This window comes from Macaca nemestrina, chromosome 12 (genome assembly GCF_043159975.1).
Source record: "Macaca nemestrina isolate mMacNem1 chromosome 12, mMacNem.hap1, whole genome shotgun sequence".
Classification (NCBI taxonomy): Eukaryota; Metazoa; Chordata; class Mammalia; order Primates; family Cercopithecidae; genus Macaca; species Macaca nemestrina.
The window spans coordinates 72,957,916-72,982,102 of NC_092136.1; the positions used below are offsets into that span (position 1 = coordinate 72,957,916).

General features: G+C 45.1%; 1 protein-coding gene across 1 annotated transcript in view; it reads left to right on the forward strand.

Moving 5' to 3' along the window:
- The first annotated feature begins 484 nt into the window (after nucleotides 1-484).
- Nucleotides 485-24,187, forward strand: part of LOC105468722 (mitochondrial ribosomal protein L48) — a 78,580-nt gene continuing 54,877 nt past the window's right edge. Inside the window, exons 1-3 of the mRNA XM_071075263.1 lie at nucleotides 485-624; nucleotides 18,037-18,089; nucleotides 21,987-22,024. Of these exons, the coding sequence (XP_070931364.1) occupies nucleotides 604-624; nucleotides 18,037-18,089; nucleotides 21,987-22,024 (112 nt within the window). The 5' untranslated portion in view covers nucleotides 485-603. The remainder of the gene's footprint in view (nucleotides 625-18,036; nucleotides 18,090-21,986; nucleotides 22,025-24,187) is intronic.

The window sequence follows — 24,187 nt, forward strand, 5'->3', positions numbered from 1 at the left end:
TGTAGAAACCCCATCTCTACTAAAAATACAAAAATTAGGCGGGCGTGGGGGCGCGCGCCTGTAATCCCAGCTACTTGGAGACAGGAGAATTGCTTGAACCAGAGAGGCGGAGGTTGCAGTGAGCTGAGATCATGCCACTACACTCCAGCCTGCGAAACAGAGCGAGACTCCGCTTCAAAAAACAAAAAAAGTCAGATCTGTGCTAGACGCTGAAAGGAATTAATCAGACAGGATCTCAGTCTTTTAAGAACTTTCAAATACAGAGAAGAGGTGGTAACAAATCATTAGTGTATAATATTGTAAGTGAAAAATCAGAAATGTGTGCTAAGTACTGGGGTAACATAGAGATGGTAATTAATTCTGCCTGGAGAAACAGCAGTGAATGTGACAACCTGAGTGAGGGCGGAAAGCAGGAGAATTTCTAGACGCTGAATTTCAGAAGCTTCCGGAACTAAAATGATGCGGAAGTTGAGTGAGTCTCGGTGGGATATTGTTGCTGCACCTGGTCAAGGCCGTTCCGTCAGTGTTTTCAGACGCCCTGGGAACGCGGCTGCAGGGGCGGGTCTTCAGTTTGCACAGCTAGAGGCCGCGCAGTAGCAAAGGATGAGCGGAACCTTGGAAAAGGTAACGTAGATTCCACGCACGCGGGGCTTGGTGAGATGGTGGAGAGTGGATAGCGGGGAGGTGGCGGCGGGGGGATATCCGGGGATAAGACACTGGGGCGCCCAAGGTCCTTCCCAGCAGCACATGCGGCTGCCTGGCGGTGAAGGGACTGAGCCCATTCCTTTCCACCCGGGGCGAACTCTGCGGAGGCGAGCCGTGCCACGCCCACACCACACACCACTCTCTCCACCCAGTGCCTGGAAAAGGGAGAGCTCTGCGATGGGAATCACACCAGGATACGGTCCCGATTAACTGTGTGACCTTGGGCAGGTCATTTTATATTTGCATTTAGTTACCAACTTCCATAATTTTTTCTAAGAATGCAGTTTTGACTTGCTGAACTGATGAGGATGTGAAGCTACCTGGTAATAAGGAAAGAGTAGTAATAAACTACGTTTTCGTTCCTCCCTTCCCCTCCCCTCCCCCTCCCCCTCCCCTCCCCCCCTCCCCCCTCCCTCCTCCCCTCCCCTGCCCTTCCCTTCCCTCTCCCCTCCCTTTTCTTTCTTCTCGGATTTCGCTCTGTTGCCCAGGCTGCTTGGCTCATCACAACCTTCGCTTTCCGGGTTCAAGCGATTCACCTGCCTCAGCCTCCCGAGTAGCTGGGACTACAGGCGCGCAAGACACTATGCCTGGCTAATTTTTGTATTTTTAGTAGAAACAGGGTTTCACTGTGTTGGCCAGGCTGGTCTCGAACTCCTGACCACGTGATATGCCCGCTTCGGCCTCCCAAAGTGCTGGGATTACAGGCGAGAGCTACCGCACCCCGCAAATTAACTACATTTTCTTTTTTTTTTTTTTTTTTTTTTTTGAGACGGAGTCTCGCTCTGTCGCCCAGGCTGGAGTGCAGTGGCGCGATCTCGGCTCACTGCAAGCTCCGCCTCCCGGGTTCACGCCATTCTCCTGCCTCAGCCTCCCGAGTAGCTGGGACTACAGGCGCCCACAACCGCGCCCGGCTAATTTTTTGTATTTTTAGTAGAGACGAGGTTTCACCGTGGTCTCGATCTCCTGACCTTGTGATCCGCCCGCCTCGGCCTCCCAAAGTGCTGGGATTACAGGCGTGAGCCACCGCGCCCGGCAACATTTTCATTTCCAAAACCTTATTTAAGTGACTGTCATAAAATCGTATGAACCACTATAAATGTGTTCCTTGGCTTTCTCCTATTCCCTTAAGAGATTTAACAGATTTCATTTGTGCTTTTTCAGTTGTATCATGCTGCTTAGATTAATGGCTCATTTTAGCAATTTATATTAAAATTTTGTTTTAGGCATTAGTTGTGGAGACTATTATTTCCATGATTCATAGGTCAGCATGGTCGTTGCAGCTCATGGATCTACCTATGGTTACCTTGGGGCTGCCCTTGAATGTGTAAGGGCCCACGCCTCACTTCATCCTTTATGAAACAATTCAGTTGTTCACCTGAGCCAGTTTGTAAGAATTTGGCCAAATATAGTGCCAAGATAATAGAAAAAAATTCAGAAAGTTTCAAAATTCCATTGTTAAAGATGGTCACACTGGTGACTACACTCCTTGATTTGCCTTGGTTGCAAGAAATGCTAAAAGGGAGGGAATAAAATAGTATCAAGGAATACTATTTGCAACCATTTGGTTCTCCATGTGTCACCATGTTGCTCAGACTGATCTGGAACTCCTGGAAAAGAGCCCATGGAAATCTGTCATTAAGGCCAGCATCTGACATGGGTATATAGAGCCTCTTTAGTTGCTTTAGTCAGCTAACCTTGTCATTATTTGCCAAATGTAAGTCTGTCTCAAAGTGTTAGTTAATACTTTACATTTATAAGGAAGGTCATAGGATTTGTGTCAGACAGTTCTATCTCTTGTTATGACCTTGGGCAAGTTATTTCACTTCACTGCTTGTGTTTCCTATCTGTAAAAGCAGATGATGCCCACCACATGGAATTGTAGAGATTATAGAGAATAATGTAGATAGGAGTATTTTGTAAGGTCTGAAGGATGATGCAAATAAGAATATTGATATTATTCTAGGCCGGGCGCGGTGGCTCAAGCCTGTAATCCCAGCACTTTGGGAGGCCGAGGCGGGTGGATCACGAAGTCAGGAGATCAAGACCATCCTGGCTAACATGGTGAAACCCCGTCTCTACTAAAAATACAAAAAACTAGCCAGGCGTGGTGGCGGGCGCCTGTAGTCCCAGCTACTCGGAGGCTGAGGCGGGAGAATGGCGTGAACCCGGGAGGCGGAGCTTGCAGTGAGCCGAGATCATGCCACTGCACTCCAGCCTGGGCGACACAGCGAGACTCCGTCTAAAAAAAAAAAAAAAAAAAGAATATTGATATTATTCTATAGTTAATAAATTTTCATTTACATAATTTCATTTGATCTTCACAATAGCACGAGATAATCCTGGCAGATGAGGAAATGGAAGCCTCATGTCTGGTATATAATAGAGACTTCAATGTCATACTGATGCCTTGAATGAATGACTGGAACCTAGGGTTTGTTTTTGTTTAGAGACAGGGTCTCACTTTGTTACCCAGGCTAGAGTGCAATGGTACAATCATAGTTTACTAAATTCTTGAACTCCTGGGCTTAAGTGATTCTCTTCACTCAGCCTCATGAGTAGCGGGGATTACAGGTACACACCACCATGCTCAGCTAATTTTTTTTTTTTTTGAGACAAGAGTCTCGCTCTGTCACCCAGGCTGGAGTGCAGTGGCATGATCTCGGCTCACTGCAAGCTCCCCCTCCTGGGTTCACGCCATTCTTCTGCCTCAGTTGCCTGAGTAGCTGGGGCTACAGGCGCCCGCCACCACGCCCGGCTAATTTTTTGTATTTTTAGTAGAGACGGGGTTTCACTGTGTTAGGCAGGATGGTCTCGATCTCCTGACCTTGTGATCCGCCCGCCTTGGCCTCCTAAAGTGCTGGGATTACAGGTGTGAGCCACTGTGCCCGGCTGCTCAGCTAATTTTTTTATTTTTAGTAAAGATGGGGTCTTGCCTTGTAGTCCAGGCTAGTTTTGAACTCCTGGTTTCAAGCAATCCTCCCACCTTGGCCTCCCAAAGTTCTGGGATTACAGATATGAACCACAACTCCCAGACCAAACCTAGATTAGTTGTACCCCTCCTAAGACCCAACCACCTTTTCTTTTCTTTTCTTTTTTTGAGACAGGGTCTCACTTTATTGCCCAGGCTGTAGTGCAGTAGCACAATCTTGGTTCACTGCAGCGCTGATCTCCTGGGCTCAGGTGATTCTCCCACCTCAGCCTCCCGAGTTGCTGGGACTGCAGGCACCTGCCACCACGCCTGGCTAATTTTTGTACTTTTTGTAGAGACAGGGTTTCGCTATTTTGCCCAGGCTGGTCTGGAACTCCTGGGCTCAAGCAATCTGCCCATCTCGGCCTCCCAAAGTGCTGGGATTACAGGCGTGAGCCACCATGCCTGGCCTACTGCTTTTTCTTTTCTGAGTATTTTACATCTCCCTAATATGACAATATTCTTGGTTTTCCTCATCTGTGAAATGCAGGATGAAAACCTTTCCTGGCTTTCTTATGTGTCAGACCTTTCCTTCTTTGTAACCCGTATAGCTCGTTATACTGATCTAACATAGGATAATAAATAATTTGTGCATCTGCTTTCCTCATTAGAAAGTTTTGTGGGTATGCGACTATATTTTCTTTTTTTTTTTTTTATTTTGTTTTGAGATAGGGTCTCGCTCTGTCACCCAGGCTGGAGTGCAGTGGAGTGATCTCAGTTCACTGCAACCTCTGCCTCCTGGGCTCAAGTGATCCTCTCGCCTCAGCCTCCTGAGTAGCTGGGATTACAGGCACGTGCCACCATGCCTGGCTAATTTTTTGTATTTTTTTGTAGAGATGGGGTTTTGCCATGTTGCCCAAGCTGGTCTCAAACTCCTGGGCTCAAGTGATCCGCCCGCCTCAGCCTGCCAGAGTGCTAGGATAACAGGCGTGAGCCACTGTGCCAGGTTGCAACTGTATTCTTGTCTATATGCACCCACCCTATGGTGTATTTGGCCTAAAGTAGGTAGCTGGTAAATGTCGAATGAATAAGTGGACGAACAAATGTTGATATTACATGGTAAGTACATGGTAGAGCTGGGACTAGAACTTCTAACTCTTAATTCAGTGCTTTTTCCTTGGGACCCTAAGAAATTTCTGGCTGCAGATAATCTCAAATTTTATTTTATTTTTGAGACAGGGTCTCACTATGTTGCCCAGGGTGGTCTTGAACCTCTGAGCTCAAGTGATCCTCCCACTTCAGCCTCCTGGGTTGCTGGGATAAAGACATGCCCTTCTGTGCCTAACTTCATCTCAAATTTTAGATGAGTGAGAAGCCCAGCTTTGCTAGAATAAAACTGGATAGAGCCAATACCTCTTTGGGTCAATAGAAGGAGTTCAGCAGGATGGAACCAGATAAGGCACTCAGGCTGATATTTATCAGATCAGTGTATTGATGATCATGATAGCAGGATGGTATCTGGGGAAGTTAGAATGCACCAAGGAAATGAGTATTGAATCACTTGCACAGAAAATGAATGGCTCACGGGTGTCAAGCTCAGGTCTAGATGCCACTCACTCTGAGATCACCACTATTTTCTCAGGGATTACCTTACTCCTGAACTGCAAGGGTACGGTTAGGGGAGACGCTGTGATTACTAATGGTGTGCCAAGTTATGTCTAATGTGTCAGCCCAGAAGTAACATCCTCGGGAACTGATCTCAGAGATAAAATGTTTTCACATTTCAGCATTTGAAGGCTAAAGAACAGAGTTCATATGAACAAAATATCCTCCTAATACATTGAATAGACAAGAATTAGAGGACATTAAAAGACATGAACTAGTAGTACACACATTTTAGAGTACCTAGAAGGGCAGGAAGTGCAAAAGCACAGAATAATCAAGAAGTTGGCTATTTCCTGGTCACCACTAGACCACAGGCCCTGGAGGAGCTTTTCTATTTTGTTAATGGTTTTATCATTAGCACCTGTCATACCCTAAGGTACATATTGTTTCACAAATGAGGAACCAAACAATTACCACCACCATTATCATTGTTACCAATTTGACCATTAATAATGCAGCTTCTACTTGTTAGCCCTTTTCATGTGTTATCTAATTTAATCATGTCAACAAGTCTATGAGGTAAATATTTTTATAAACTCTTCAGAGATAAGAAAATGAGGTTTAGAGAGATTTACTAATTTGATTAGCAGATATTTATTGGGCACTTGCTCTGTGCCAGAGTGTATGCTAGATGCTGGGATGTAGCAGGTTCCTGTCTTCATGGTGCTTATGTATTTATTTATTTATTTGGAGACAGAGTTTTGCTCTTGTTGCCCAGGCTTGAGTGTAATGGTGCGATCTCAGCTCACTACAACCCCTGCCTTCTGGATTCTCCTGCCTCAGCCTCCTAAGTAGCTGGGATAACAGGCATGCGCTACCACGCCCGTCTAATTTTGTATTTTTAGTAGAGATGGAGTTTCTCCATGTTGGTCAGGCTGGGCTTGAACTCCCGACCTCAGGTGATCTGCCCGCCTCAGTCTCCCAAAGTGCTGGGATTACAGGCGTGAACCACTGTGCCCGGCCATGGTGCTTATTAAGAGATGGACTAATTAAACTTATAACTACTTAACTGACTATGATAAATGCTGCAAATGGAAGATTCAGGATACTATATGACTATAGCAGCAGGATCCAAGCAAGTCTGAGCAGTCACGAAAGTTTTCTTGAGGACACTGCATGACTACTAAGATTTAAAGAGTAAGTGGGATTTAGAGAGAGAAAATGTATTCCAGATAAGGAGAAGAACATGTGAAATGAGAACACACTTGGAGTTCCAGAGGAACTCCTAGAGGAAGTTGGGAGGGAGAGAAGCACTGGGGTGTAGATTAAGGGAGAGTATGCAGATAAGTAGTATGGGAGTGAGAACTGAGGTAAGGGATTGGATTTATATTTAGGCCAGGCATGGTGGCTGGTAATCCCAGCACTTTGGAAAGCTGAGGTGGGTGGATTGCTTGAGCTCAGGAGTTTGAGACCAGCCTGGGCAACGTGGCAAAACTTTGTTTCGACAAAAAATACAATAATTAGCCAGGTGTGGTGGCATGCTCCTGTAGTCCCAGCTACAGGAGCCTGAGGTAGGAGGATCAGTTGAGCCTGGGAGACCAAGGCTGCAGCGAGCTCTGTGATTGCCCCACAGCACTCCAGCCTGGGTAACAGAGCGAGACCCTGTATCTATCTATCTATCTATCTATCTATCTATCTATCTATCTATCTATCTATCTAAACTATCTATCTGTCTCTAAATAAATAAAATTAAATAAATCAAGGCCGGGTGCGGTGGCTCATGCCTGTACTCCCAGCACTTTGGGAGGCTGAGGCAGGGGGATCTCCTGAGGTTGGGAGTTTGAGACCAGCCTGACCAACATGGAGAAACCCCATGTCTACTAAAAATACAAAATTAGCCGGGCATGGTGGCGCATGCCTGTTATCCCAGCTACTCAGGAGGCTGAGGCAGGAGAATGACTTGAATGCGGGAGGCGGAGGTTGCTGTGAGCTGAGATCACACCATTGCACTCCAGCCTGGGCAACAAGAGTGAAACTCCTTCTCAGGAAAAAAAAAAAAAAAAAATCAAATCAGGTCAGACAAACAAACAAACATTTTAGATGGTGACCACAGGATTGTAAAATTGGATTAAGTTCTAGAGAATGTTAGGGAATTGAGTGTAATGGAGCTCAGCTCTAGCTTAGAAGTATCATCCAGCACTTGTGTTATGAGGGCAAATATTTACTTCTCTTCTTTCTTTTTTTTGAGATGGAGTCTCACTCTGTTGCCCAGGCTGGAGTGCAGTGGCGTGATCTCGGCTCACTGCAACCTCCATCTCCCGGGTTCAAGTGATTCTCCTGCCTCAGCCTCCTGAGTAACTGGGATTACAGGCATGCGCCACGACGCCCAGCTAATTTTTTTTCTTTTTCCCTGGGGGATGGAGTCTTGCTCTGTTGCCCAGGCTGGAGTGCAATAGTGTGATCTCGGCTCACTGCAACCTCCACTTCTGGGTTCAAGCAATTCTCCTGCCTCAGCCTACCGAGTAGCTGGGACTACAGGCACCCGCCACCACACCCGGCTATTTTTTTTTTGTATTTTTTTTAGTAGAGATGGGGCTTCACTGTGTTGCCCAGGCTGGTTTTGAACTCCTGAGCTCAGCCAGTCCGCCCGCCTCGGCCTCCCAAAGTGCTAGGATTACAGGCATGAGTCACTGCACCTGGCTCATGCCCAGCTAATTTTTGTATTTTTAGGAGAGACAGGGTTTCACCATGTTGGCTAGGCTGGTCTTGACCACCTGGTCTTAGGTAATCCACCCCCCTCCGCCTCCCAAAGTGTTGGGATTGCAGGCGTGAGCCACCGTGCCTGGAATTCATTTCTGAATTTATTTTTTTTTAAAGTATAACAGCAGGATCCAAGCAAGTCTGAGCAGTCATAAAAGTTTTCTTGTGACCTTTTTAATAATTAAGAAATATAATTTATGTATTATAATATTCACTCTTTTTTTTTTTTGAGGTGGGGTCTCGCTCTGTCACCCAGGATGGAGTGCAGTAGTGCGATCTCGGCTCACTGCAAGCTCCGCCTCCCGGGTTCACGCCATTCTCCTCCCTCAGCCTTCCGAGTAGCTGGGACTACAGGCGCCCGCAACCACACCTGGCTAATTTTTGTGTGTGTATATATATATATATTTTTAGTAGAGACGAGGTTTCACCGTGTTAGCCAGGATGGTCTTGATCTCCTGACCTCGTGATCCGCCTGCCTCGGCCTCCCAAAGTGCTGGGATTACAAGCTTGCGCCACCGCGCCCGGCCTATTCACTCTTTTAAAGTAGATAATTTAATGGTTTTTAATATATTCACAAACTTGTACAACTGTTACCGCTATTTAATTCCAAAACATTTTTACCATCCTAAAAGGAAACTCCTTATCCGTAAATAGTCACTCTCCATACTGCCATCTCCCAGCCCTTAGCACCCACTAATCATCTTTACATCTTACGATTTGTCTAATCTAGTCATTTCATATAAATGAAATCGTTTAATATTGATGGCAGCAGTGGGCCATCTGCAGTGGCCGCTGCCACCACTCTGGCTGCAGCAGGGAGGTGTGGCCAGGGTTGTATGTTTCATGGAAGCAGCCGGAGCCAGGGACAAGTGGGAGCCCTGCCCCTTCCGAGTTGGGGTGGTGCCCAAGTCATGGCTGTGGATCTGGGCCTCCTGCTCCCCGCTCTTCCGAGTGCACTTATGGCTGCCCAAACTGACTACGGACCCAGGCATCTGTGCACTCTTGTGGGGCCCAGGAAGGCTGCCCCAGCCATCGCAGGCCATCAGAGGGGTCTGTTTCTGCTGCCTGGCTTCTCCCTGCTGTCGGCACCAGCTCTGATCTTGGAGTAAAACTGGGGCCAAGCCCAGGCCTGTCGCAGCCTGGCCAGGTGTACACACATTCAGGGCAGTGCTGACACGCCAGCTTCTTGCCTCTGTGACCCCCTCTGGACTTTGGGCACCAACAAGCATAGGAGGGAAGCCGAAGGGGAGGCTGAAGGGAGCTCATCACTGGCCTGCACGTGCCCCTTGGCACCTACAGGGCACCATGATTGACAGTAGGAGGCAGACAGGTTCTTGGGCAGAAGGGTGCAGGTTCCTGGTGAGGCGCCACCTTCAGGCCAGGGAGTGCCTGAAGTCTGGGCCTGGGCTGCCAGTCCGGTGGACAGGAGTGGGAACTTACGGTGCCTTTTCCAGGCCTGCCCATGGCCACCCATGGACAAATCAACATGTACTTCCTCCCCTCTGAGGCTCATAAAAACTTTGAGGCTGGGTGTGTTGGCTCATGCCTGTAATCCCAGCACTTTGGTAGGCTAAGGCAGGCAGATCACCTGAGGTCAGGAGTTTGAGACCTACCTGGACAACATGGTGAGACCCCATCTCTACTAAAAATACAAAAAATTAGCCGAGCGTGGTGGTGGGCGCCTGTAATCCCAGTTACTTAGGAGGTAGCTGGAGAATCCCTTGAACTAAGGAGACAGAGGTTGCAGTGAGATCATGCCATTGCACTTCAGCCTGGGTGAAAAGAGTGAGACTCTGTCAAAAAAACAAACCAACCAACCTTGGGCTCAGCCAGAGCTGAGCAGACATTGGGACAAGAGCTGAGCAGACATTGGGACAACTGGCTGCAGAGAGGAGCTACCCACTCTAGAGCTTTCTCTGCTGAGAACTGGGAAGACATTCAGACGATCTGCCTGCAGAGGGGAGCTGCCCACTCCAAGGGCCTCCTCTGAGCTATTTTGTCACTCAATAAAGCTCTTCTTTGTCTTGCTCACCCTCTGCTTGTCTGCATACCCCATTTATTCTGGTTGCAGGACAAGAACTTGGGACCCGTTTAATGGCAGGGCTGAAAGAGCTGCAACAGAAACAGGGCTGAGATGTGCCCCTTTTTCACCATGTTTTGGGTGAAGAGAAGGAAAGAAGAGCTGCCGCCCTTCGGGGAGCCCAGACCTGGGAGTTCCCTGAGCCAGGGCTGTGACTCTCTCCTTGGAGCCCTGTGGTTGCTGGCATCTCCAAGCTTCTGAGCACCACGTGTTCCCCAGTGCCAGCTGTGAAAGCTGCTTGCGGTGCACCTGGTCTGGCCTCACAGAGAGCCGACACCTGTGCCAGCACCTGGAGTTGCCCACCCTGCTGCAGCAGCCAGCATGTCTGACTGTGCACATTGGCCAGACCCCATGCTCACTCACACACCCCTCACCAGCCAATGCCTGACTTGCCCTTGGCAGGAGTGGGACCCAGGCTGGTAGCGTGAGCTGAGCACAGCCTGCCAAGACAAGTGGGTGAAACAAGCCCAGTTGACCAGAGCAAAACTTGGGCAAAGATGCCACCGGCCACAGACTTTTCCGGCCGGAAAAATGACATTCCAAAAATCCTGTAACAATATGTGAGGTCAGCTGACTTTCCAAGGATTGTACAGCTAGTAAAATGGAAGTGCTGATATTCAAACACAAATTCGTGTTTGGGTTTGTATATAAAATTTGTGCTCCTAACAGCCATAAGGACCCAATCCAAAGGCAGACTTTGATAGCAAACATAATGTGTTTGGAAGGTTATGGCTAAAGGAAAGACTGGAACCAAAAACATTTTTTTGTTTTGTTTTGTTTTTTGAGACAGAGTCTCGCTCTGTCGCCCAGGCTGGAGTGCAGTGACATAATCTTGGCTCACTGCAACCTCCACCTCCTGGGTTTAAGCAATTCTCTTGCCTCAGCCTCCCAAGTAGCTGGGATTACAGGCGCCCACCACTGCGCCTGGCTAATTTTTGTATTTTTAGTAGAGACAGGGTTTCACCATGCTGGCTAGACTGGTTTCGAACCCCTGACCTCAGGTGATCTGCCTGCCTCAGCCTCCCAAAGTGCTGGGATTACATGCGTGAGCCACCTCGCCCGGCCAACAAAAACAATTTTTTTTTTTTTTTTTGAGACGGAGTCTTGCTCTGTCGCCCAGGCTGGAGTACAGTGGCGGGATCTCGGCTCATTGCAAGCTCCGCCTCCCGGGTTCACGCCATTCTCCTGCCTCAGCCTCCCGGGTAGCTGGGACTACAGGCGCCTGCCACCTCGCCCGGCTAGTTTTTTTGTATTTTTTTTAGTAGAGACGGGGTTTCACCGTGTTAGCCAGGATGATCTCGATCTCCTGACCTCGTGATCCGCCCGTCTTGGCCTCCCAAAGTGCTGGAATTACAGGCTTGAACCACTGCGCCAGGCCAACAAAAACAATTTTTAAAAGAACTTGAGAAAACCTGGAGGCAATGATTATTGCCTTCAAATACTTGAGGGATTTGACTTCTTGTATGAAAAACAAGAACCGAACTTAGTTTATATGATCTCAGAATGGGGAACTAGGTACAAACCATAGAATTTACAGGGAGGGCCGGGCGCGGTGGCTCAAGCCTGTAATCCCAGCACTTTGGGAGGCCGAGGCGGGTGGATCACGAGGTCAGGAGATCGAGACTATCCTGGCTAACATGGTGAAACCCCATCTCTACTAAAAATACAAAAAACTAGCCGGGCGTGGTAGCGGGCGCCTGTAGTCCCAGCTACTTGGGAGGCTGAGGCGGGAGAATGGCGTGAACCCAGGGGCCGGAGCTTGCAGTGAGCCGAGATCGCGCCACTGCACTCCAGCCTGGGAGACACAGTGAGACTCCGTCTCAAAAAAAAAAAAAAAAAAAAAAAAAAAAAAAAAAAGTTACAGGGAGATGAGTTTGGGCTTTCTGTGTGGGAGGACATTCAGATAGTTAGCAGTGTCTGAAAATGTTTCAGTTTTGACCAGGGAGGTATTTAGGTAGCAGATGGATCCTTACGGACAGAGAGGCTAGTGTTGGTTGTGTACATGGGAAAGGTAGTGGTGAGGCTGGATGCAGTGGCTCACACCTATAATCCCAGCACTTTGGGAGGCCAAAGTGGGTGGATCATGAGGTCAGGAGTTTGAGACCAGCCTGGCCAACATAGTGAAACCACGTCTCTACTAAAAATACAAAAAATTATCCAGGCTTGGTGATGGGCACCTGTAATCCCAGCTACTCAGGAGGCTGAGGCAGGAGAATCGCTTGAACCTGAGAGGCGGAGGTTGTAGTGAGCTGAAATTGCGCCATTGCACTCCAGCCTGGGCAACAGTGCGAGACTCCGTCTTGGAAAAAGAAAAAAAAAAAAAGGAAGGTAGTGCTGGGCATTGAGAGTGGAAAGCCAGTGAGGAGAATTTGAAACTTCTGATAAATGAACTCAGGCAGGGACTGGGCTTTCCCAGGATGCCTAAGATGAGAGTAAACTCCATTGTAAGTTTTGGAACGTAGAGCCTGGGCAACATGGCAAAACCCCATCTCTACAAAGAAAAAATAAGCCAAGTGTAGTGGTGCATATCTGTAGTCCCAGCTACTTGGGAGGGTGAGGCGGGAGGATGGCTTGAGTCTAGGAGGTCGAGGTTGTAGTGAGCCATGATGACGCCACTGTGCCCCAGCCTGGGTGACAGAGCAAGACCTTGTCTCAAAAAAAAAAAAAAAAAAAAAAAATTGGAATGTAGATCAAGGTGTTGTTCATCTCAGGGAAGAAAATAAGAGCTGTCATGTAACAGCTGACTTGCTTTGCAACAGGAGTATAGGATATAGTATATAGTGGTGGAGAGAGCACTGATTGTGGGGTCAGCTAGAACATGACTTATTAGTTGTATGCATTAGGTGTGTTAATTCACTTTTCTGAGCTTTGATTTCCTCACTATAAAATGCGGTAGAAATGTCTACTTCACAGGAGTGGAATCATAGACATTGGAGACTTGGTAGGGTGGGAAGGTAAGAAGGAGATTAGAGATGAGAAACTACTTAATGGTTACAGTGTTCATCATTTGAGTGATGGTTACAATAAAAACACAGATTTCACCAATATGCAATGTATCCATTTAACAAAATGGCACTTGTACTCCCTAAATCTATATAAAAGAAAATACAAAGAACTATGCCTCGCAGAATGGTTGTGAGGATTAAAGGAGATGGTGTTTGGCATATAGCAGGTGCATAGTAAATGGTAGGATTATTGAATGGCTATTATCATTAGCTATGAAGTTCACTAGTATAAATTGGTATCAGTTTTTTGAGAGGTAGCGTGGAAGAATAGAAAGGATGAACTTTGGATTCAGGCAGACCTGGGTTTGAATTTCTCTTACCAAACCTCTAACTTTGGGCAATTTACATAAACTTCTTTTTTTTTTTCATATATAAAATAGAGCCAGTTATCTCAATAATGCCCCTGTCAGAGATGGTTGTTGTAACGATTAATTGAAATAATATGGACCAGGCCTGGTGGCTCACTCCTGTCTGTAATCCCAGCACTTTGGGAGGCCAAGGCAGAAAGATTGCCTGAGGCCAGGAGTTCGAGACAGCATGGGCAATACGGTGAGATCTGGTCTCTTAAAAAAAAAAATTAAAAAACAAGTAGTATGCGTAAAGTGCCTAGCAAATAGGATGTACTCAATAAATTGTAGTAACAATGCTATTTTAAATAATGTTTATTAAAACATAAATATATTGTTACTTTCGTGAAACAGCTCTCAGTTGCTTACATCAGAGACCCCCACCCACTGCTCTCACCATCCACCCCAGGCTCTGATATCTTAAGCTACTCACATGCTATAGATTTTGCCCTGTGACTTCAGTTTTTTGGCAGTTATGCAGTCCTTGCTTGGTTCCTGGCTCATGGGAGTATTTTTGTTACCCACTGCAGCGTCTGTGCCCTCATTCATTCATTAGCTGGCGTCACCACCCTCCTCTTCCACTTGCAGGGCCAGAGTTGCTCTTCATTTGCTGATGGCGGGGAGAGGGTAATTGTAGATACAGTCCCAAAATAGATTACTATTGTCCTGATAAATAATGCCAAGCATTGCAGGGGAGAGGAAGCACATTTCCCAGAGCTGACAGAGAGAGTTCATACCACAATTTGAATGTCTTCCAGAAATTTGTCAACTCTTAAGTCTGGCTTTTAGATAATTAAATGCATAGTTATTGTAGAGACTCAGAAATCTGAACAACTCAAATGAGAAAGCAGTCTCAATTTGATCTTTTTTCCCATCCAGTACCTCTTCTATATGAAGTAACCCATTTAAAAATACATTCTGTTCATTCTCATTTCTATTCTGTTTGTTGTGGTTAATAGATCCCAGCCCTGGAGGGACTTTAGAGTCATCTGATCTAACTTCAAGGTACATGGCCAGTAGTTGGGGGAGCTGGCCTGACCTCTCCTGGGACCCCAGTTTCCTACTCTGTCTTTTATGCTGAGTATTAGGTTAAGTATATTGTACACATACTTTACAAAGTCTTTTAGTACCTGATTCAGTTGTGCTTTTGGAATCATCTGCATATTTTGCCCTTCTGTCTATTCACATCCTTCCCAATCTTCATGGTCTTACATCCTCTGCAAGACTTTTCCTACGTTTTATCTTTCCTGCTTCTAATTTCCTAAGCATTAACACCTTCATTTATGTGAGAAAAGGTGTAGAATAGTGGGGAAATTACGGATTTTGGTGTCAGAGAAACCCAAGACCCTATGCTAGCTTCAATAGTAGTTGTGTGACTTTGGGTAGGTTACTTAATCTGTTTCCTCAACTGTAAAGTGGGGATAATAATGCTTATCTTGTAAAGGTATTATGATTTAGACACATGATGGGTGCTCAGCAAAGTAGATGTGGGTGCTTAATATACGGTAGCAATGATTATCATTTATTCATCAAAACAAACCTTGATTGTCTACAATGTGCCTGAGAGGAAAATGACATGACCCTTGCTCTGAGGATCTCTTGGTCTAGCATAGGGGTTCTTGGGTGATGATAAGAGTTTTGGTGAATCTCCTGAAGTAGTGGGCAAACTCTTTGTATATCCATGCCTATATGCATTTGTCTAGGAAGAGGGCTCATGAATGAGCAGATCCGCAGCAACGTGTATAACTGCAAAAGCTAAGGATTTCTCCTAGCCATTTCCCCCTGGATTTCCTGCCAGGTATGCTTGTTGTTCACACCACCTATTTTGACTTCCTCATACAATGCCTGCAGTATTGCTTAGCTGTTTAATACAAATGTATGTCTGTGTCTCCAGCCATCCAAATGCCTGAAGGACAGAGATTATGCATATATTTTTTGATAGCTTTATTGAAATATAGTTCACATAACCTACAATTCACCTATTTAAAGTGTGCAATTCTGTAGCTTTTATTATATTCACAGAGTTGTACAACCATTACTACAATCAGTTTGAGAACATCATCCCAAAAAAGAAACTCCATACTCCTTGGCTGTCATCCCCAGCTCCCCAGACCTTCCAGCCCCAGACAGCCACTAATCGACTTCCTTTCTCCATAGATTTGGCTATTCTGGATATTTTACAGAAATGGAATCATATAATATTTGATCCTCTCTGACTGGTTTATTTTATTTAGTATGATGTTTTCAAGATTCATCCCTGTAGTTACATTTACATTTTGTTTTTATATACTCTTCAGCATAGCAGTTGGCATATAAGCCTTCTTTTTTTTTTTTTAACTTGAGACAGGGTCTCATTCTGTCACCCCAGGCCGGAGTGCAGTGGCACGGTCACGGCTCATTGCAGCCTCAGCCCCATGGGTCCAAGTGATCCTCCTACCTCAGACTCCTGAGTAGCTGGGATCACAGGCGTGCACCACCACGCCTGGTTAATTTTTTAATTTTTGTAGAGAAAGGGTCTCCCTATGTTGGCCAGACTGGTCTCAAAATCCTAGGCTCAAGTGATCTTCCCACTTTGGCCTCCGAAAATGCTTGGATTGTAGGCATTACCCACTATACCTGGCTTATAACAGACTTTTTAAAAATAAGCTTTATTTTAGAATAGTTTCAGATTTACAGAAAACTTGCAATGACAGTACACAGAGTTCTCGTATATCCCAATTTCCCCTGTTACTATTATCTTTACATTAGTGTGGTTTATTTATTTATTTTTTGAGACAGAGTCTTGCTCTGTTGCCCAGACTGGAGTGCAGTGGTGTGATCTCTGCTCACTGCAACCTCTGTCCCCTGAGTTCAAGCGATTCTGCTACCTCAGCCTCCCAAGTAGCTGAGATTACAGGCACGCACCACCACCCCTGGCTAATTATTGTATTTTTAGTAGATATGGGTTTTCACCATGTTGGCCAGGCTGGTCTTGAACTTCTGGCCTCAAGTGATCCACTTGCTTTGGCCTCCCAAAGTATTGGGATTACAGGCTTGAGCCCCTGCACCCAGCCTAGCATGATTTTTTTTTTATAATTAATGAGCTAGTGTTGGTATATTATATTAACTAATGTCCATACTTTATTCAAATTTCCTTAATTTTTCTCTGGTGTCCTTTTTCTGTTCCAGATCCCATTCAGGATATTATATTTTATTTAGTTGTCATCTTTTCCATAGGCTCCTCTTGACTGATAGTTTCTCAGATTTTCCTTGTTTTTGCATACTAGACTTTTCATACATCCATGTTGAAAGAATTAAAATTGTTATCCATAGTTGGGCATGATTTTCTCTTGATGTTATGGGACCTTAAGAACAGACATTTTTTGTTTCTTTCCCGTAAAACAAACAAACAAAAGAACAGATGTTTGCTTGGGAGGCTGAGGCAAGGGAATTGCTTGAGTCCGAGAGATCGAGGCTGCAATTGCTATCATTTTATTTGTTTTTTTGTTCTTTCCTGCATTGTGAAGGATCATTATCACTGTTTTTTTTATTTTATTTTTGTTTTTTGAGACGGAGTCTTGCTCTGTTGCCCAGCCTAGAGTGCAGTGGCAAGATCTCGGCTAACTGCAACCTCCTCCTCCTGGATTCAAGCGATTCTCCTGCCTCAGCCTCCTGAATAGCTGGGATTACAGATGCCCACCACCACGCCTGGTTGATTTTTGTATTTTTAGTAGAGACGGGGTTTCACAATCTTGGCCAGGCTGGTCTCGAACTCCTCACCTCGTGATCCACCCACCTTGGCCTCCTAAAGTGCTGGGATTATAGGCGTGAGCCACCTATCACTGTTATTGAGAGAGACAGTGTGCTGTAATAGAGGCATAGCTTTTGTAGTAAGTCAGTCCTCTTTTTTTTTTTGAGACAGCGTCTCATTCTGTGGCATAGGCTGGAGTAGAATGGCGCAGTCTCGGCTCACTGCAACCTCCGCCTCCTGGGTTCAAGCAATTCTTCTGCCTGAGGCTCCTGAGTAGCTGGGATTATAGGCACGCGCCACCACACCTGGCTAATTTTTGTATTTTTAGTACAGACAACACCATGTTCGTCAGGCTGGTCTTGAACTCCTGACCTGGTGATCTGCCCGCCTCTACCTCCCAAAGTGCTGGGATTACAGGCTTGAGCCACCACGCCTGGCCATTAAGTCAGTCCTCTTAGCAGCTTATTAGGTATAAGTTTTTGGAATATAACCTCTCTGGGTCTCAGTTGCTTTACTTGTAAAATTGTCTTGCAGTGTTTTGAGAATTAAAGAAGACTTAATAAAGCCCCTCTCATGATGCTGTGCATGGCAGATGCATAGTAATTATTGATTGATATTAGAAAAAAATGGGTTAAGTTGGAAATGGTAAACAGTGAAAAAGCAGTGTGGGAGGGGGACTTCTGTTTCTTGAGCATTTACTGTAGTGGGTGGAATGAGAACGATGACCTTGATTTGTTTGCATGCTTGGTGTTAATTGTAGGATAGCTTCTTTGCTAGATAAAAACATTTTTGTCCTCTTTTGGTTTGTGTACTGTGCTTTTCTTGCCTCTCTGAGAAGACATACTTGGAGGTCTATAAATGCTTAAGATTTTCCTAACGTGGCTGTTTTGCTGTAGGTGCTGTGCCTGAGGAACAATACCATTTTTAAGCAAGCCTTTTCTCTCTTAAGGTAAGGATATTCATAACAATAATTAAAGATAGGTAACATTTGCCTTTGGCTTCATAGTTCACACAGCATTTTTTCATCATATTTACTTGCATGTCTATAAGCACATCAAGCATCTCCCCTGCTACCTTGCTCCTTCTCAATTCTCAGTTAATAGCATCTCCATTCATCTAGTTGCTGAGGCCAGAATACTTGCAGTTAATCCTTGATGCTGTTAATTCTTTTTTTTTTTTTTTCCTTTTTGAGATAGAGTTTCACTCTGTCACCCAGGCTGGAGTGCAGTGGTGTGATCTTGGCTCATTGCAACCTCTGCTTCCCAGGTTCAAATGATTCTCCTGCCTCAACCTCCCAAGTAGCTGGGATTACAGGCACCTGCCATCATGCCGGCTAAATTTTGTATTTTTGTAGGGATGGGGTTTCACCACGTTGGCCAGGCTGGTCTTGAACTCCTGATTGCAAGTGATCTGCCCACCTCGGCCTCCCAAATTGCTGGGATTACAGGTGTGGGCCCCTGCGTCTGGCCAGATGCTGTTATTTCTTCAGCAAAACTTGTTGGCTTTACTTTTGAAATATATACAGAACCTTTTTTTTCTTTTTTAATTGAGACTGAGTCTCCCTCTGTTGCCCAGGCTGGAGTGCAGCAGCATGATCACAGCTCACTGCAGGCTTGATCTCCCAGGTCAAGTGATTATTCCACCTCAGCCTCCCAAGTAGCTGGGTCTATAGGCGTGTACCAGCATGCCCCATTAGTTTTCATACTTTTTGTAGAGACAGTGTTTCGCCCTGTTGCCCAGGCTGGTCTTGAACTCCTGAGCTCAAGTGATCCGCCCAAACTGCTGGGGTTACAGGCATGAGCCACTGTGCCAGACCTAGAACCATTTCTTTCTCCAGTTTTTGCCTCATGCTTTCTGTTTTGCTAAACCACTATGGATCAGCTCCTTGTCTTCTCATTGCCTTTACTGCTATCACTTTGCCTCCCAACTGGTCTCCCTATGTTTACCTTTGTCTTCAATTCTTCACAGTAAAGCAGAGTGATTTTTTTTTTTAAAGATACCTAACATTATGAACATAAGAATGATTCTTTTATTTATTTATTTATTTATTTATTTATTTATTTATTTTTGAGACGGAGTCTCGCTCTGTCGCCCAGGCTGGAGTGCAGTGGCGCGATCTCAGCTCACTGCAAGCTCCGCCTCCTGGGTTCACACTATTCTCCCGCCTCAGCCTCCCGAGCAGCTGAGATTACAGGTGCCCACCACACGCCCGGCTGGTTTTTGTATTTTTAGTAGAGATGGGGTTTCACCATGTTAGCCAGGATGATCTCGATCTCCTGACCCCATGATCCACCCGTCTCGGCCTCCCAAAGTGCTGGGATTACAGGCGTGAGCCACCGTGCCCAGCCAAGAATGATTCTTTTAAAGCCAAGTTAGCTCACATCACTCCTTTGCTCCAAATTCTCCAGTGGTATCCCATCTTACTCAAAATAAAACCTGCAATCTTTACCATGGCCTATAGGACTTTCCATAATCTGTATCCTCATTTTATACTACTTACTCAGCATTAGCTACACTGTGGTTTCCTATTCCTTGATAATCTAAGCACCTTCCCACCCTAGGATCTTTGCACATTCTTTCCTCAGATATCCATATGGCTTGCCTTGTATTTTATTCAGGTTTCTGCCCAAATGTCATCCCAGCCAAGAGGCCTTCCCTGACTACTCTATGTAAAATATACACCCATCCATCAATCTCTGTTCCCTTGCTTTGCTTTATTTTTCTTTATAGCAGATGTCACCATCTGACACATTTTGTATATATAAAAATGTTTAACTGTCTTTCCTTGCCCCCTAAAAATAAGCATCATGGGGATACAGACTTTTAGTTTTGTGGACTGCCCTATTCCTAGGCCTAGAATGGTATCTGACACATAGTAGGCATTTAATAAATATGTGTTAAATGTGTGAATTGACCCTTATAGTGACCTGGTAAAACAGATGATATTATCTCCACTTTATATAAATAACTGGGGTCTGTTGTTTTAACATGATGGAGCTAATTTGGGTTGGAATTAGGATTCAAATCCAAGTTGTCTTTTTTTTTTTCCCAACTGTTCTGTATATAAAGTGCAACCTCCCCATTGTTTTTCTTTTTTCTTTATTTTTGTGAGACAGAATCTCTTTAGCCTAGGCTGGAGTGTAATGGCACTGTCTCAGTTCACTGCAACCTCTACCTCCCAGGTTCAAGCAATCCTCCTGTCTCAGCCTCCTGAGTAGCTGGGATTACAGGCACCCACCACCATGTCTGGCTAATTTTTCTATTTTTAGTAGAGATGGGGTTTCACCATGTTGACCTGGCTGGTTTCAAACTCCTGACCTCAAGTGATCCATGCTCCTCAACCTCCCAAACTGCTGGTATTACAGGCATGAGCCACTGTGCCTGGGCTCCCCATTGTTTTTCTCTAGGTGCTGATGAAATACATTTGGTGGTTTATTTCTCTGTTCAGCAGCAAATATGCACCAAGTGTCTTTTGTGTGTGGCAGCCACAGGATATAAAATAATGTATTGTATATCTTCCTAAACTACTTGGCACTCATGATCCTGGATGATTTCTTGATTCCTTAACATTTATTGAGGGCTTTCTCCCTTTATTTCCCTTCTAACTTTTAATTTTTTGTTTTTCTTAATCCCGAATGTGATAGTATCCCCTTCCATCTTAATCTATTATCCCATCTTAATCAGTCAACTGCTATTTGATAAGCACCTCCTATGGCACCATGCTATTTTTTGTTATCTTTAATCTTCACAAAAAACACTACAAGACAAATATAAATATCATTTTACAAAAGAGGAAACTGACTCAGAGTTTAAGATACATTTTCAGTCCCATGAGATTGTAGTATTATTGTCTGTATTTTTTTTTTTTTTTTTGAGACGGAGTTTCACTCTTGTTGCCTAGGCTGGAGTAGAGCGGCACAATCTCGGCTTACTGCAACCTCCGCCTCCCGAGTTCAGGCAATTCTCCTGCCTCAGCCTCCCGATTAGCTGGGATTACAGGTGCCCACCACCAAACCCGGGTAATTTTTTGTATTTTTAGTAGAGACGGGGTTTTGCCATGTTGGGCAGGCTGGTCTTGAACTCCTGACCTCAGGTCATCTGCCTGCTTCAGCCTCCCAAAATGCTGGGATTACAGGCATGAGCCGCTGTGCCCGGGCACTTTTTTGTTTTTTAAAACTCACCTCGCCGGGCGCGGTGGCTCAAGCCTGTAATCCCAGCACTTTGGGAGGCCGAGACGGGAGGATCACGAGGTCAGGAGTTCGAGACCATCCTGGCTAACACGGTGAAACCCCGTCTCTACTAAAAAATACAAAAAACTAGCCGGGCGAGGTGGCGGGTGCCTGTAGTCCCGGCTACTCGGGAGGCTGAGGCAGGAGAATGGCGTGAACCCGGGAGGCGGAGCTTGCAGTGAGCTGAGATCCGGCCACTGCACTCCAGCCTGGGCGACACAGCGAGACTCCGTCTCAAAAAAAAAAAAAAAAAAAAAAAAAAACTCACCTCAAAATAGTTTCACCTCCCTAGTAGAAATGACAATACTTTCCTTTGTGTCCTATTTAATTTTGAACATTTCTGTTCCGAATCAATACCATATTGTGGCTCACATTTGTTTCCCAGCATCCTTCCCAACTAGACCATGGATAGAGATATCTTACTTATGTTTGCATTCTCAGGATGTGCACTTTGGCACACAGTAGGTGCTTATTAAAGTTTGTGGAAGGAAGAAGGGAAGGAAGGAGTAAGGAAACAGCATTGATGCATCTTTAGTGACAGAATATAAATTTTGAAAACTATGCAAATAAAATACGGGTTTCTAATTGTATTCAACATACTTTCTCCCTCCTTTTAGGTTTAGAACTTCAAGAGAGAAGCCCATCTATTCTGTAGGTAAGCAGTTTTTACCTGATGTAGTTGGCCTACTTTAAGTGACCCTTTAGCACTCTATAATAATTTTGCATTCTATAATAATTTTGCCTAGAAGGAAGCCTACCATATCTTTGAGAACAGTGGCCTGAACCAAACCCCACCCCTCCATGCGTGCATGGAATAGAACCATGGGTGAGAACATAAAGTAGTGGTTAAGAGCAAGAGCTCTACAGTAAGTTTGGATTCCAACTGTACTACATATTTATTCGGTGATCTTTGGCTATTTCTCTGTAGCTTGGCTTCCTCACTTTAAAAAATGAGCAGGCTGTGAGGCCAGGCATGGTGGCTCAGGCCTGTTATCCCAGCACTTTGGGAGGCCGAGGCGGGCGGATCACCTGAGGTCAGTAGTTTGAGACCAGCCTGACCAACATGGTGAAACCTCGTCTCTACTAAAAATACAAAAAATTAGCTGGGCGTGGTGGCAGGCACCTGTAATCCCAGCTACTCAGGAGGCTGAGGCAGGAGAATCGCTTGAACCCAGGAGGCAGAGGTTGTAGCGAGCGTGGTGAGAGACTGTCTTTACAAATTTTTTTTAAAAAAGTAACCAGGCATGGTGGCACAGGCTTGTGATCCTACCTACTCTGGAGGCTAAGGCAGGAGGATCACTTGAGCCCAGATTACAGTGAGCTATGAACGTGCCACTGCGCTGCGGCCTGGGTGATAGAGCAAGACCCTGTCTCCTAAATAAAAACAATTTTTTTAAATTAAGAAAAGAGGATAATTATAATACAAACTGCAGTGTACCATTTGAAGATTCAGTGAGATAAAAGATATAAAGTGCTTGGCTGGGTACAGTGGCTCATGCCTGTAATGCCAGCACTTTGGGAGGCCGAGGCAGGCAGATCATGAGGTCAGGAGATCAAGACCATCCTGGCTAACACGGTGAAACCCTGTCTCTACTAAAAATACAAAAAATTAGCCGGGTGTGGTGGCGGGCACCTGTAGTCCCAGCTACTTGGGAGGCTGAGGCAGGAGAATTGTTTGAATCCCAGAAGTGGAGGTTGCAGTGAGCCGAGGTCACACCACTGCACTCTAGCCTGGGCGACAGAGCGAGACTCCGTCTCAAAAAAAAAAAAAGATATAAAATGCTCAAAAAGTAGCAGCTGTAATTGTTATTATTAATACTGCTACTATTCTAGACCTGTCTTGCATGTCCATCATCAGGCTAGGACTTTTCTCACACTGTTTAATCCAAAATGAATGTCCATTCAGTCTGATTAACTCAATGGATTTCCATCTCTGTTTCAACCCAATTACTTGCCATTTTTCCTTTGTCTATTATGTGAGAAATTTCAGTGGAGTTGTTGGATTTTAGTGATGTTTGTCATGTGTCTAACAAGTATCAGAGATAAAGGAATGGAAGTAAGGAAGGGAACTAACATTTTTTACTTGATGCCTACTGTGTGCAAGGAAGTGTGGAAGAGGCTTTACATATGTTAATTATTTTAGAAGGTGGCGGCAATGTGTAGGGAATCACCATTTCTACTGGACCCGAAGCCCAGCATCTCAAAATAATGGACTTTTTATTTGTACATTCTCATGACAGGCATGTATCTTATTAGACTGTGTGTTAGATGCTGGGGATACAAAATTAAGAGGATATAATCCTTGCTGTTTAGTAGTTTTAGAAGCTTATTTTTTCCCCAGGAATAACCCAATGAACATTTCTTTACCCACCATTTAGATTCAACTTTTGTTAACATTTTGTCATGTTAGCTTTTTAAAAATCAGACATCATGATACTTTACCCTTGAATACTTTAGCTTGGGTTTTTAGAAATAAGGATATTTTCTTTCTTTCTTTTTTTTAAAATTATAATTTAAGTTCTGGGTTACATGTGCAGAACGTGCAGTTTTGTTACCTAGGCATACACATGCCCTGGTGGTTTACTGCACCCATCAACCCGTCACCTACATTAGGTATTTCTCCTAATGTTATCCCTCCCCTAGCCCCCCACCCCTCGATGGGCCCTGGTATGTGATGTTCCCCTCCCTGTGTCCATGTATTTTCATTGTTCACCTCCCACTTATGAGTGAGAACATGTGGTGTTTGGTTTTCTGTGGTTTTTGTGATAGTGGAGTGCCTGCAAAGAATATATTAAGCAGCCCATTGGATACACTGATC